This window comes from Uloborus diversus, chromosome 2, assembly GCF_026930045.1.
Source record: "Uloborus diversus isolate 005 chromosome 2, Udiv.v.3.1, whole genome shotgun sequence".
NCBI lineage: Eukaryota > Metazoa > Arthropoda > Arachnida > Araneae > Uloboridae > Uloborus > Uloborus diversus.
This window is the reverse complement of record NC_072732.1, coordinates 107,702,705-107,718,603: the sequence shown is the minus strand read 5'-3', so window position 1 is coordinate 107,718,603 and position 15,899 is coordinate 107,702,705. Positions and strand designations below refer to the sequence as shown.

General features: G+C 35.1%; 1 protein-coding gene across 1 annotated transcript in view; it reads left to right on the top strand.

The window, feature by feature from the left end:
- The window catches only part of LOC129217223 (acetoacetyl-CoA synthetase-like), a 79,238-nt gene that overhangs the window by 47,606 nt on the left and 15,733 nt on the right, over positions 1-15,899 (top strand). The window contains 7 exon segments of the mRNA XM_054851499.1: positions 3,236-3,358; positions 9,631-9,744; positions 10,621-10,746; positions 10,895-10,920; positions 10,923-10,975; positions 12,927-12,985; positions 14,856-15,058. Coding sequence (XP_054707474.1) covers positions 3,236-3,358; positions 9,631-9,744; positions 10,621-10,746; positions 10,895-10,920; positions 10,923-10,975; positions 12,927-12,985; positions 14,856-15,058 — 704 coding nt within the window.

Below are 15,899 nucleotides of genomic sequence, written 5' to 3'. Positions count from 1 at the left end.
AAATTGAGGGAAGGTAATGCGGTTTTACCGGACAGCCAGGTAAGAAATTTAAACCCATTTTTAGATGAAGAGGGTATTTTGAGAGTGGGAGGCCGCTTGACAAACAGTGATTTAAGTATGGATAAGAAATTTCCAATTATCTTACCTTCAAAACATAAATTGACAGATATAATTCTTGAATATTTTCATAGGAAATATTTACATATAGGACCTCAAGCTTTATTATATAATGTGAGAGAATTGTATTGGCCAATTAACGGTCGTAATGCATGCAGGAAGGTAGTTCATAAATGTATAGTGTGCTTGAAGGCCAGACCTGTAACCTGCCAGCAAATTATGGGTAATCTACCAAAGGAAAGAATAACTCAAGACTTTCCATTTAACTGCAGTGGGGTAGATTTCTGTGGTCCTTTTTGGATAAAATATAGACACCAACGTAAAGGTTTATACCATAAGGTATATGTTGCAGTCTTCGTATGCTTTGTTACAAAGGCTGTACATTTGGAAATGGTTACAGATTTGACCTCACAAGCTTTTGTTGCCACACTTAAGAGATTTTTTTCAAGAAGAGGAAAATCTTCCTATATATTTTCAGATAACGCAAAGAACTTCGTAGGAAGTAATATTGAGATTAAAAAGATGCATGATAAGATTAAAGAGCCAGATGACAAGTTGGCTGGCTATCTTAGTAGTGAAAATGTAATTTGGAAATTTATTCCCCCCAGAGCCCCACACTTTGGAGGACTTTGGGAAGCGAGCGTCAAAGCCTTTAAATTTCATCTAAAACGGGTAGTGAGTAATCAGAAACTTAATTATGAAGACTTTTTAACCGTTATTACTCAGGTAGAAGCCATTCTAAATTCGCGTCCTCTTACACCGCTATCAGCTGATATAGACGACTTATCAGTTTTAACGCCTGGTCATTTCCTCATAGGTCGACCTATAACATCTCTAGTAGAGCCCAATTTCAGCGAAGTAGAATTTAATAGATTAAAATTATATCAAAGAGTGACTAAAATTGTACAGATTATCTGGAAAAAAATGGTCGAATAACTACTTAAGTACTCTTCAGCAGAGAACCAAATGGTTCTTCGATAAAGAAAATTTGAGAGTAGGTGACTTAGTACTTATAAAAAATGATGACATCGCTGTAGGCAAATGGCAAATCGGGAGACTAATTGAAACTATCTCAGGTTCTGATGGTAAGATTCGAGTCGTAAAGGTGAAAACTAAGAGCGGTGAGTTTAAAAGACCAATCACAAAGGTTGCAATCTTACCAATAGAAAAATAGTAAAAAGTCGTAAAATTTGAGAATTAGATATTCATCTACTGAAATTGTGTTTATTATCATTCATTGTGTTTTATGTGTATACATATTTTATTTTATTTTATTTTGTTTGAGTGTACATTTGTGTTGTGTTTATACTTTGTAACCAAGTTTGAATCAATATTTGCAATTTTGTTGAATGCTTTGCATTGCAACGCGGGCCGGTATGTTTAATAGTATGAGAACTTTAAAATGTGAAAGCGCTGAAGCGAGCGCCATCTGGGATCGAGAGTATGCCGGGACGGCAAGGAGCGAGAAGGTGTGTGTGTTGGTGTGAGTTGGAGGAGACGTATGTCTCACAAATAAAACAGTCCACTTTAAATTTGAGCGTTGAGTGTTTACTGTGTATTAATTAAGTTGTGACATGAGACAGCACAGGGGGCATTGTCATCAATAGATTTAAAACGTTCCATTTCACAGATTTTCTGGCGCTCTCTATCCCCCCTTCCTTTTGTGAATTCTTGTGCATCAAAGGACCTCCTCTGTGCAAACAAAGATACGATGTAACTCAGGATTTGTATAAGGAACATACACACACAAAGACACATTTATTCGCTACACCCAACCCGAACTAAAAATTTAAAGGAAGTCCCTTGAATAAAAAATATAAATAAATAATTGAATAAAAATCCATCCCCCTCCCCCACCCCTCTTTCTGATGTAAAATAATCATTCTTTCACCCTTAAAAAAACTTTTTTTAAAAATTTCAATTTAAAATATTTCACCAAATAAATAAAAAAAGAACTCAAATTGCATTGACAGTAACTTTAAAATGCCAATTAATACACAAACCCTTTTTATCGCCTAACTCGCCAAGCGACTGTGCCATCGTATGCCACCGTAACTAGCCGTTTAGCTAATGAAGCGAGGTTTTTTTTTTTTTTTTTAATGTTTTTCCACCTAAATAAAAAAAGACATTAAATTTCATCAACAGAAGCTTTCAAAAAATAATCCTGCAACTCTATTGTTGACGCCAAACTCAGATTTTTAAGTTTTAGTTAATTTTAATTTTGGCTTCGCGAAATGAAAGTAAATTCGGAGAGCTTTATTTTTATCAGGAAGACAGAACTGCTCAGATGGTTTTTTATTACAGAAAAATCATTTGTTTTAGAAGATTTTATTTGTTTACTATTTATTTTTCAAATAATATTTATTTTATTTAATTTTTGGCACCGGGGGGAAATATAATCTCCGAGGTATTTTTTTAAACTCAAAATAGAGCGCAAACTTTAAGAAAAAAAAATTAATTTTATTCTGAAATTTTGAATTCAAATTATGCTTTTCGCAATCACGAGCTGCGACAGGACCCTACTATTTGGAGTTATTGTTTCTAGAAACTGTTCTTGTCCCCCCCATGCCTGCCCCTCCCCTTAGCGATTACGTGTGTATAGTTGTGTATGTGTATGTGTAGGCTTGTGTTTGTGCGTAGACGAGTGTGTATGCACGTTGGCGTGTGTGTGTGTGTGTGTGTGTGTGTGTGTAAAGGCGCGTGTGTGTATGTGTGTAAGTGTGTACGTCTGTGAGTGTACGTGCGTGTGTGTAGGACATGGACGCCACCGACCAGGAGAAGCGGAATCCGGGGGACATTGCTCAGGACCGAAGGTGTCGCGCCTGCAGAGGACGGTGGGGTTGAAAAAGGAACCAGACGCCAAGGGCGGTCAAATAAAAACAATTAGCAATCGTGATTGCTCAAAAAAAAAAAAAAAAAACGATTTTTTTTATTTTTCATAAAATGTATTTATCTTGATATTCTTTTTATTTTTAATTACTTATTTATTTTTGAAAGAGATTAAAGAGTTTTTTTTTTATGAAAGAAATGTTTTAATTTTTGGATTTTGTTTGGAACTTCTTGTTTAAAATTGTGACGTAGCGAAGTATTTGAAACTTATATAATTTTCTCTTTACAGCCGAGAAGCATAAACTGACATCTTTAAAACATATTATGAGCGGCGGAAGTGTTGTGAAGCCACAGAACTACGACTTCGTCTATAAAAAAATTAAATCTGACGTTTTGTTTTCCTCTGGGTACGGTATGTAAAATTACTTTCGTATCTAGAGTCTTTTCCAGCGCAAGTAGTGCAAACGATAAACGATAAGTAATAAATTTGTTTGATAATCTTATTTCATCCGGTTATATTCGTCACTTTATAAAAACTCTCTTATAATAATAAATAATTTTATTTATAAGAAATCGTCTGGTTTTCTTGAAATATTTGACTGTGCAAAAAGAACCGATCATGAACATTGACATACATGCCTAAAGAGTGTTTTTTGCTCTTTAAGAGGTGAAACAATGAATAGATGCATGAAAATGAAGCAAAATTGAGTTGATTTTTTTCGCAAAGTAAAAAAGAATAAAGTTATGCGTTCATATTATTTCATTTCAAACTAAAGATGCGGGAAAACCTGAATTTTTCAATGAACAATAAATGGAGAGTTTATTCTAAAAATCACAGTACATAAAGAAAGACTAATATGTTTTGTCATTAAACTTGCGCTAAAGAAATATTATTTGCAGTAAATTTGTACCTTCAATAAAAAGAGGAAAAATTTTTAGTATGAAAATGCGGGAAACCCAAAATATTTTTCTAATGAAATGTACTTTCTGTTATGAAATTTGATCAAAAGATCTTAAGATCTTTAAAAAATTATTGAATACTCGTGTTTCAGACTACAAGAAGACTTTTATCTGCATTCCGATGTTCCAAAAGGAGTCATTACACGCTTCTTGTGGCAAATCGAAGTTAATTTTAATGCATGCTGAAGTAATCTACTGATTACTGCTTGGCGATATATCGCGACGATGGCGAAAAGTAAGATTCCAAACTTCCAAACCAGTGTCAGTTAGGTGGTGTTGGCGATATTTAGCAAGGTTCCAGCAGAAGCAGAAGCAACGTTTTATAAACTTTCGATATCACTAACATGGCCGATATCTGAAAAACGATCTTTTTGGAATCGGTTGGCAACTCACTAAGGGAGTAAGAATTTTAAATGTTTTTTCTGCTCAAGATAAGGAACTATTATAATGCACTTTGTATTTCAGTTCCGCTTACATATTCCATTTAGTTCAGGTCGCGGATGCTAACAAGAATACCAAATTTGTTGAAGTTTGAAAATACAATTCTCCAATTTCATATGTGTTGAAAAGTGTCTAAGGTGTTGTGCATGGTGCAATTTCTAACACGTGTACAATACATAAGTAGTCGTGCACTTTTCCTTAAGTCGTTGAAAAACAATGATTATTATTTTTTAGGCGTAAAAGGAAGTAGTGTGATATCTACATCATATTTTTTTTTCCGAAACAGTTCTAACCATCCGTGCGATAGTCGTATTTTTGCCTTTGTTGTGACTGCAGCTCAGCGTCCGAAAGCTCACAACTATTTCGCATTGGAAAAAAGGGTACACATATATTCGCAACTCCAACAAGCTATAGGGGGCGCTGCAGTCACTGTCTAATGGCGGATGAAAAAACTAAAACAAACGCACGCTGTAACGTATAAATTGCTTCTAAACCTAGGTAAATGACAGAAATGTTTGTTCGCATGTATGATTTTTTATTTTTTATTCATTTGAAAAGATTTTTCAAAGTCTTTTGGTTATTCTGACCCATGTAGAAAGAGATTAGAAATCAAAAAGTATTACGAAAGTAAAAAATTAATGCAGAACACACAGTAAGTTGTTCTGAAGCAGCCATTGTCACGATGTTGAATTCGGAATTCATACATTTTTGGTTCGCTTCGAACAGCATTTTCATTTTGTACCGTTTTTTCTATACATTAGTACATATTATGTCCAATTTCGTGACATTTCCGGCATTTGTTGACATTTTTGTGACATTTCCGGCATTTGTTGACATTTTTGTCACATAGTGCACATAGTACGTGACAGACTGTCAAGAGTAACATTTAACACTAGATAATTTATTTCTATGACTATATGATTGGATATCAAAAGAAATCATCATGCATTTAATTCATTCGTCATGGAAATGATTTAACTGATATGCGAAATCTTCTCATCATACATTATTCTTTCACACAATTTTAGAACCATAACCCTATAAACAGATTTTTGGCGAAACTCTTCCACCGATAATGACAGCTTTTGCAGAGCAATAAAGTAAAGTTGGCGCGATATTTTAGCGATAAAAATTGCAAACTTTTATTTTTATTGTTCAAAATCTTAACGTTCTTTCTGGATTTTTCAATCTGTTCTGCGATAAATATTTTCAAGAAAATTTATTTGCATACTGTCCATTTCAGTTGGATGTTGTAGTAACAAAGGTTATTTAAATCATTTATGTGGAATTATGTTAAGGAAAAGAGTAATTTTTCAGCATGGCCCTAGTGTTCAGTCAATCTTGTCAAGTCCGCTTTTTTTCATCGAATTGAAAAACTGGTATTTATTCAGATTCACTCAGAACAAGATAAATAAAATGTGTACTTACAGTTTATATCAGATATTTTTGATGTTACGCTGTTGCGGATGACGATTCCAAATGATGCATTACGCAAATAAAAAAAATACGCATAACAAACTGTTTGTTTTGCCCAAAACGAACACGTGAAACGCAATGCTTTAGTTTTTTCGGCAGTTTTGTAAATATCCGCAAGGTAGCGTATTCGAGCTCTGGAGTTGCGAATACCCGTAGTACAAATCCTTTTGCAAGGATTTGCCCTTTGGATATATACAGGTATAGGACAAAATAATAGGAACACCCAGTTAAAATTGATTTTTTTTTTTTTTTTTTTTTTTTTTTTTGACCTCCAAAAAAAAAAAAAAAAACGACCGAAACGTGTTTTAACAGTTTTCTACCAAGTTGCGGTGGCAGGGAAGATTTTGACCATGAATTTGGCAGTGTGATGGTTGCATGGAAAAATTCTATATTTAAAAAGGCCAAAATCAATTGGAACTCGTCTCGGTGGAGCGTCAATGTCCAGAACAGCTAGTCTTACGGCTGTTTCAAAGACCACTTTATCAAGGGTTATGACAGTCTATATAAATCTGGGGAAGGTGTTTTCTACGAAGAATAACTGTGGACGAAAGTCGAAGTTGAAGTATCGTGATAAACGAGTGTTGAAGAAGATTGTCCCCCGAAAACGTCAGACTACACTGCCACAGATAACGTTCGAAATGAATGCAAACCTTCAGATCCCCGTATCAATGAAAATTGTTCAACGGGAGCTGCATGTTGCTCACATTCATGTCGGAGTAGTTATTTCAGAATCGTTCGTTTCGACGCAGAAAGCTTTGAAGGGACTACAGTGATACAGAGACTACCTAAACTGGACATAACTACAAGGGAATAAGCCATAGGGTCTGAAGAGTCATCATTTATATTATTTCAGAATACCGGACGTGTGCTCGTCTGACAAACACAAGCAGAAGCATATCATATTGACAGCTTGGTTCCTACCGTGAAGCATGGAGATAGTCTAGTCATGTTAGACATTAAAATCGCAAAGAGCAATGCAGTTCTGATTTTTTAATTACGTTGTTTGGGTCAGTTAGGGTAGTGTAAACCTAAGTTTGCAGTTTTCAAAAACCTGTGCTCGCTGCGTAATTCGCGAAAAACTGCGAGATTTTCGGACTTTTTTTAGTTTTTCCTTTATAACTCCTAAACTATCCAACTTTTGATATCAAATGTGAATACCCATTTTAAAGCACATTAAATTTTGAAGAATTTAAGCTCAAGTAACGTTCTGTACGACCAATGGTATAGAAAATATCGTACTTTCAAAAATTGGCCATTTTTGGCAAAAAATAGAAAAATATGCTTCGATCACATTCCACGCCAAATATGGACATGAATTCCGACTCTAATTGAAAAATAAAACTGGGCATACTGTTACAGTACATTTAATTGGTTTCCATTTAAGCCAAAAACAAAGTCTGTAGATTCAATAGTTCTTTCACAATTGAAAAACAGACAAATAATCGGAAAATTCGATTTTTGATGAAATGAGACAAAACACTTCTTAAGAATATGTGGAAGATGCTGTTCTAAAGAAAGGGGGCATAGTATGATATAATATGACTCTAATGTGTGTTTATATAATTTATGTGTAATGACAAAACAGGCGGTTATAGAAAACTGAAATATAGGTCAATAATTAACAGCCCCATGAAAGTAACGCAAACATTTCTTCCCGTGGAAAGAATGGTGGTTGGGCCTCTTGTTGCCCCGAGGAGAAGATTCACAGGTGAAAATTATCAAATCATTCTCACTGATCATCTTCCTTCTATGCTTTTTTCCGGGAGGACGTCTGGTGTCTCAAGATGAGAACGTCCCTATACATAAGAACCACTGTGTTCAAACATGGTTACATGAGCATGAGGGTTCCCAATCCCGCGCCGAATTCAGTACCGCGGGATTTCGGGATCGTAAAGAGTCAATCCCGCGGGATTAATTTGATTAATTAAATTTTAATGTCAAAAGAAACGTTTGCTTTTTAGGAAGGACTGCTTTTCTTACTTGAATCAATAATTTTCTCGAATCCCGTACATCAATTGTTTCGCACTATAAATTCAATTCCCAATTAGCGTTATCATTTAGTACACGAAAGAGTGCCCTAAAAATGTCCAATGCGTCTAAACAATGCTCGCATAGAATGAGATAGAATTTTCGCTCAAAAAATGATGCGCTTGATGAAAACACGTGGTGTTTTCTACAGCAGTTGGTTTTACTAAAATTAAATTATTGTGGAAATTTAGCAAAATATCCCCATTAACTTCATCACCTTTTGAATTAGATTATTCTTTTCTTACGCTGGGTTTTCGCTCAAGAACGGCAAATTTCGATCAAAACCGTTGTCAATTGGAATATGTGTTTTGCTTTATCCAATTTAACTTGTATTTAATACCCTTGTCGATTCATTAATGTTGGTCATTGTATCGGTATTTGATTCATTACAAAAAAGGAAGAATACTGGTTGGTTATACCAGCATTCACGTTTTACGAGCATTTCACTTTTCAAACTTTTACAGAGTAGCAGTCTTGGGTGAAAGTTTTTGGGTAACTTCGTTGATTTCACCTCTCACTTTTAAGAGACATTCAAACACTTGAGCAGTTTAATTTACTGCATTTTCATGTGAGCCATACTGTGTTTCATCCAAGTTTCTGTCGCCTCTTTTAGAGTCGCGCCGAAGATATACAAACAATGCCAATTGCTTTCTTCTTTGAAGAAAAATATTGTGAGCTTTTAATGTGTTTAGGGTTTTTTGAGTGTAGTCCTTAAACTTACGGAAGTGCTCCAATATTGCATTCTGGCTATTCCAGAGGGTTTTGCTATCTGTAACACAATTTTTCTATTTCTATAAAGCGTAATTTCTGGATTTTAAATTTTTGTAATGGTTTTTGAAAATGTTCATAAATTTTACTCTGTTTCTCAATTGCTAAACTTTTGAAAACTGAGACCTCGACTGAGAATACCAAATCAATCTCAAAAAATGCACTCGATTTTTATTACGTTCTTAAATGGTAAATCCACTTTCATTATATATCACAGTAAGTTATACGAGGTGATTCAAATTTCAGGTGATGCTCGTAAAAATATTTGTTTTATGATCGACTGAAGTTGGAAAACGTTTACATAAAAAAAAAAAAAAAAAAAAATTGCGGGATTTGGCTCTCAATCCCGCTAAATATCGTGCGGGATCCCGCGAGATTCGGAATTGGGATTGGAAACCCTAAGAAGCAGAACATCTAACGTGGTGTCCCCAGTCCCCTGATTTGAACATAATCGAGCCTTTGGGGGGTTTTTTTAGAGAACAAAATTTGTGCGCGATTTTTCTCATCCATGCACTCTATCTAAGTTCGAGGCAGTCTTGTACGAGGAATGGGTGCGAATTCTACTGAACTATATCCAAAACCTTTACTTGCCAGGTCTACGTCGAATACTTAGCTGGCATTCAGGCAAAAGGTGATCAAACCCTTTATTAATAAGATATTTTCATTTTTTTCACAGGTGTTCCTATTATTTTGTCTTATACCTGTACTTGACATATACAAGGATTTGCACCTCTCACTCTTGTAACATGAATCTGTATTTTTTTTTTTTTTTTTGAAAATGGATTGTTACAAAATACATTGGGGCTTGTGTGCCCAAAAGTGCTATTTTTGTATAGTTTGTTTATGTTCTTCTGTCTAATATTATTTAACGTATTTCCTATGATACAGAAAAGTTGATTTTTTTTTTTTTAAATAATTTTTCTCTATATAGTGAACCAGCGAACTGATATCTTTTTAAATTATTTTTTTGTTAAATAATATATTCTTTTTCTTATTATTTCTTAAACCTAGGATCTACGGAAATGGTAGGATCTTGCATGGTTTATGACCATACGTTAAAGATATACAGAGGTGAACTAACTTGTCCATCATTAGGAATAGATATCCAAGTAGTAGATGACTCAGGTAAATGATTTTTAGACTATATTTGACTTTTTATGGCTAACTTTCTTTTCATGGTTGTATTTTAACTACAGCTATTGACTTTCTTCTCTTAAGCCGTTTAGCTTGAAATCTTAGAATGGGGTTGGATGTTTGGGTCCGACCCCTATTTTTACTGAACAATCGTGACTCTGAGATTTTTGTCTTTATTTTACGATGAGGTTTGACGTTGACTTTGGTTTTATTTTCGCCCCCGCCTCCCACTGCAGCACTGTCCGCCGCTGACCGGCTCCAGGACACAGCTACGGCAGCGAGCACCGTCCACTGGAATCCGCTCCTATTGAGTGGTAGCTTCCATATTCTACATACACACATACACACACACACAAGCCAGCCCATACACACTCGCTTGCGTACACACACACACACCACTGCCTACATACACACTCACACGTCTACATACACGCGCGCATACCACCATACACACACACGTTTACACACACGCACACGCCTACATACACACACACGCCTACATACACACACACGCTCGTGATTGCGAAAAGCATAATTTATATTCAAGATGTCAAAAACATTTTTTTTTTTTGTCGTGCATTCCGCGTACTAACGAAAGAGTTCTTCCTAAATCCAAAATACGTGAATATAGTTTCCTTTGTAAATTTGTTTTAAGGCCTTTGTTATCAAATAGTTGCTTTCACTACACTGGTTTTCTTCAATCAAGTTTTTTGCTCACATTTAAAAATCACATTTGCATTTAAATGTATTTGTTCTACTATTGATGAGAAATTTCTATTTACTTAAGTTATAATAAATTTCCATTTGATGTAATACATAGATATGAGTTCATATATTTATTATATCTATTTTCTTTTTTAACTGAAGGAAAGCCGGTGATTGGCAGAGTTGGCGAAATGGTGGTAGCAAAACCAACACCGTCCTTGCCCTTGTTTCTTTGGGGGGACAAAGATAAATCCCGCTACAAGGAAACCTATTTCAAAAAATATCCAGGTTATGTGCTTCCTATTGGCTCTTTCTTTCGTTAAATTATTAGATTTCCGTTTTTTTCTGAATTTGATACATAGTTTCCTTCGCTGTTTCCGATTTTATTTTTTTAAATTAATCAGCGGACTATGAATGCATATTTATTTTTTTGCAGGAAAGTTTGCAATGGCATACTTTTTTGAGATTTGGCAATTATTAACCCAGTTACCAAGGGATACATTATTTGTGGACGGAGGTATTTAATTTGTTATTAGAAGGATTTTTTGTTAAAGATTTATTAATTACCTTCATTATTGCATTTTGTGTCATAATCCACCCTAAAAACAAATGAAAAAAGTAATTCGCATAGAAATTTTTTTTTTTTTAACCTTTTTTTCAAGGGGAAGATTTTGTTTAAGTTAATGAGGTTCCAAAAATACTACGGATTTTTATCTGTGAGTTTTTTCTTAATTTTAATCCTTTTTTAAAGGGTATGTACTACTTCTTAAACACATGAGTGTAAGACCATACTTGGTAACGTTAGGGACACTGCAGTTTTTCAAAACTGAAGTTCCAAAAACGCAATTTTAAATGATTTTCGATGCATTTAGGTGCTTAGAAGATCTTCCTTGGAAATTTTGCGAAAGTGAAGCCCAAGAAACGAAATTTGAGGTACTCTGTAATAACTTTGGCTGGAGAAAGGGCTTTGGAGAAGAAAAATTTTGAGGACTAATAGAAAAAAATGAAAACGAAATAGAAACGAGCTGATGTGTGAATCACATGACTTCCTTTTACTCCAATTTAATGTCATTTCCCCATTATTCGCTATTTTAATGTGATTCAATATTTATTCTCTAAATATCACCAACAATGGCCAAATTGAAACCAAAAAAAAAAAAAAAAAACTCCGCCAAATTTGTCGCCAAGTTGGCGACAAAACTTGGCGACCAAAAGACTGGCGATATATCGCCAAGTGTCCGACAAATTATAACGCCACTTGAGTTTACATCGAAATTAACAATGATTTCCCCCCAAAAAGGTGCAAAAGACCCCCTTAGGAACATCCGAAAGCAACCAAAAGGGGAGGTGCACAACTAGACCCCACTACGAGTCTATGTACCAAATTTCAACTTTCTAGGACATACCATTTTTGAGTTATGCGAGATACATACGCACATACGCAGCACATACGCACATACACACATACGCACATACATACAGACGTCACGAGAAAAGTCGTTGTAATTACCTCGGTGATGGTCAAAATGGATATTTCGCGTGTCTATACATTCTTAGGCACTTTTCCGCATGTGGTCGAATCGAAAAAAAAACTCAACATTCATTTGGGGGTGAGCAAAATGGAAATTAAGGGCGATTTTTGAGTGAAAATTTTTTCGCGAATACAATACTTCCTTTTTTGTAAAAGGAAGTAAAAATGAAAAAAGGGAGGGGGGAGATAGGAAAGAAAGAGGATTGTGCGAGGAGGGGTGAGGAGGCACACAATTCACCGCCAATAATCTGAAGCTGTTGAAAATTTTAAATGCCAATATTTCTTTTTAAAAGAAATTAAGATTTTCCCCCAACATTCTTTTTACTTCCTTTTACAAAAAAGGAAGTATTGTATTCGCGAAAAAAATTTCACCCCAAAAATCGCCCTTAATTTCCATTTTGCTCACCTCCAAATGAATGTTGAGGTTTTTTTTCAACCCGACCACACGTGGATATGTGCCCAGGAAAGTACAGACACCTGAAATATCCATTTTGACGATCCCGAGTTATTTACAACGAGTTTTCTCGTGACGTCTGTATGTACGTGCGTATGTGTGTCGCATAACTCAAGAACGGAATGTCCTAGAAAGTTGGAATATGGTACGTAGACTCCTAGTGGGGGTCTAGTTGTGCACCTTTTTTTTTAGTTGCTTTCGTATGCTCCAAAGGGGGTCTTTTGCCCCTTTTGGGGGGAAATTATTGTTAATTTCCATGTAAATTCAAGTGGTGGTTATAATTTGGCGGACACTTGGCGATATAGCGCCAGCCTTTTGGTCGCCAAATTGGCGACAAATTTGGCAATTAAATGAATTTTTTTTTTTTAAATCTGGTTTCATTGGTGTATTATAAAGGCTTTAATAATTGATATAACTAATCTAGGGAAACATTTCTAAAACTTTTAGACATTAAATTTTGAGGTTCTATTTTTTCTGTTATAGCGATGACACTCTAAATCAAGGTGGCGTTAGATTTGGAAGCTCGGAAATTTATAACATTGGTAACTTTTTGTTTCTTATTTATTTATTTTTCTTGCGTTTGAAGGATTTTCTCTAAACATGTTTATGTTTTTAAATACATAGATCTGAGTGCATGGGCGCCCATATGGAGGGGGTGGGGCTAGTGGGGGCTCAAGCACCCACTCCCTTTAGAAATTAGAACTTTCTTGCTTTTAGTACTTTGTTCTTTGCAAAATGTAAAAACGTTTCTTCTCCAGCCATTAATGAATAAGTTGTTAAAATTGTCAAATTTTTATAACTCTAATCTGTACTGAAATCGATTTTCAAACTTGAAAATATTTTGCTAAACTATGGGGAAAATGTTTGAGGCTCCCCCCCCCCTTTTTTTTTTTAAATTTTGCATATGGGCGCCCATATCTGAGTGCCATGGCAATCAAAGATATTTTGGTATTTTTTCTGCAACCGACACTGTAAACTGCAAGGTGTATGTTTTAGTATACTTATACTACTGATAAATACATGAACAACAACAGTTACACACAGAAAATTTGCCGCAACCGACTACCAAAGCTCGGTTAAAATTAACTTTTTACACGGGTAACGGACACAAGCGTGACTCAGGAATGTACACGAGAGTTCTTGAGAAAACCTGCAGACTATTTCTTAGTTGAGGCTATTAAAAAGAAAAACAAGAAAAAAAAAAAACTTGATTTTTATCGAACGAATATTTGTACCGTATTTTCTGGGATATAACCCACAATTAGTATGCCCTTGAGATTTTTAAGTTCGCATCTTATTTTTATGCATTCTCGATGCTGATGATTTATGTTTTACGATTATATTACGTCGCTTTATCTTGTAGACTATTTTGAGCTTTTTCCCTAGCCTTTATTTGCACGGAAGCTCATTAGAACCCAGCTCCTCAACGGGAATTTCTCGAAATATCGACAATATCGCCAAACTAAGTTTGATATTTCATTTTCGTCACCCGAACAAAAGCTTGACAATATATTGCCAGGTAGTTGTAGATTTATGGCATGATTTCAGTCTCCATTGAAATTACCGTCGAATTGGTACAAAAATTGTGAAAAGACAGACCGTTAAGAAAAATCTTAACGCACAACTAAAACCTCTCTCTCTCTAATTATATCTAATTTTATCTCTCTAAAATATTAATGTTAGTCCAATTGGAGAGAAAGAGAGATTTACGACCAAATATAAAAACATGTTTTTCAGGTTCTTTTTAACATTCTCACGTTTAAATAAAATTGCTCTCCTACGTTTGTAACAATAAATGAATCGAATGACATAATTACGTGCGTTTTTAAAACACAGTGCTACTGCCGTTATAGATTATGTTCTGGTAAACGGCCGACTTGTGCTATTTCTTAAAAAAAGGATTCAATATTTACTCCCTAGAAAGTCGCGCGTCAAGGTATGACGTGTGAAAATTGCTTCTACATTTGAACGAAGTCATTGCCTGTTTGGTGATATTTTGACAGTTGAAATTGTAACCCTAACTCCAGTGGATGAACCCTTAACTCCAGTAGTTAGCGTTCATTGGTGACCACTTTTTCGTTTCTTCATTCCCATGAAATGACCCTCTCACCAGTAAAACTGTTAAGTTGCCGGATCGAGTTTAGTCTTGACACAATAAAGCCTTTCCCTACATGTTAAACATTACCAAAACATATTATCAAATTATCATGCCGTGGCGCGAGTTTCATTGTATAAGCACGCGGGTTACTCGATTATCGGCTATTATTTATATGAGGATTATAATTCAAGTGAAATTCATAAAAGTAACGCTTCGAGCTCAGGACGAGCATTGTCATTTAAACACGTTATCTTCTGAGAAGTACTCAATATTGTTCCACGTAATTTAAAACACCTTCTCAATATATTTTGCAGTGGATACATTTCCAGAGGTGCGGGACAGTCTTTGCGTGGCTCAATATGACAAGAACAATAAAGAAAGAGCGGTTCTATTTTTGAAGATGAGACATGGCGAATGTTTCACTGAAACTCTTGTCTATCAAATCCAAGCTGCTATTACGAGAGAATTATCAAGTGGTCATGTGCCTGAAGTCATATTGGAAATCCCAGATATACCGGTATGGTTGTTTATTGCTTATTAGTGGAATTATTTATCAATTTCTGCTGGGTGCCGTAATGGTTACACCAAAGGTACTCAAACTGGGTGCTGCGGCAGTAGCAGATTTTAGAAGGGGCCCAGGGGGCCCGGGCACCCCCCAAAAGGAAAAATTAATTTAACTCTTTGATTTTTTTATAGTTGACTTCCCTATATAACATGAAGAAATGTTTTTAAAAAGAAAACAAAAGACACAAATCTTTATTGAATTTCTGAGACCAGAGCGGCAAAAGAGTCACAGAACAGAGCGGCACTTTAACTTACTGGTTTCGAACTGTAAGGAACGTAATACCTCCATCCGTCTATTAATTCTTCTTTGATGGAATCAGTAGTTGATATTTTTTAAAAAATGTTTTAACATGGGCCTAGAAAAGTCATTTCAATCCAGGAAGCTATTTGCGAAATACTAGATTTTTTTTCAGTTTATAAAAAATGCAAAATGATGTAAATCAAAATCATAATATTAATTGAAACTGTATAAATAATGTTTAAATTTTTAAGAACAAATCAGCAACTGCTTTGAAATACCTTCGCAAAGAAGTAGCTTCTGAATTCTTCAACAAAACCTATATATGAGGCAGTAAGAAGCAAAAAGATGCAAGTGGCAAAATTAAAAATTTGGAGATAACCAGTACAAATGGTAGGTGAACCTCTCCTCTATCTTGGGGCGAGATATAGTACTAGTAGCCCTGGTAGGTTCCGGTATACAGCTTGATTTAGAAAAAAGAAATTCAATGAAAGCCAAGGGATGGATCTGATCTTTAAACGTGTTTTACTTAAAACTTCAAAATGTCCACTTGCAT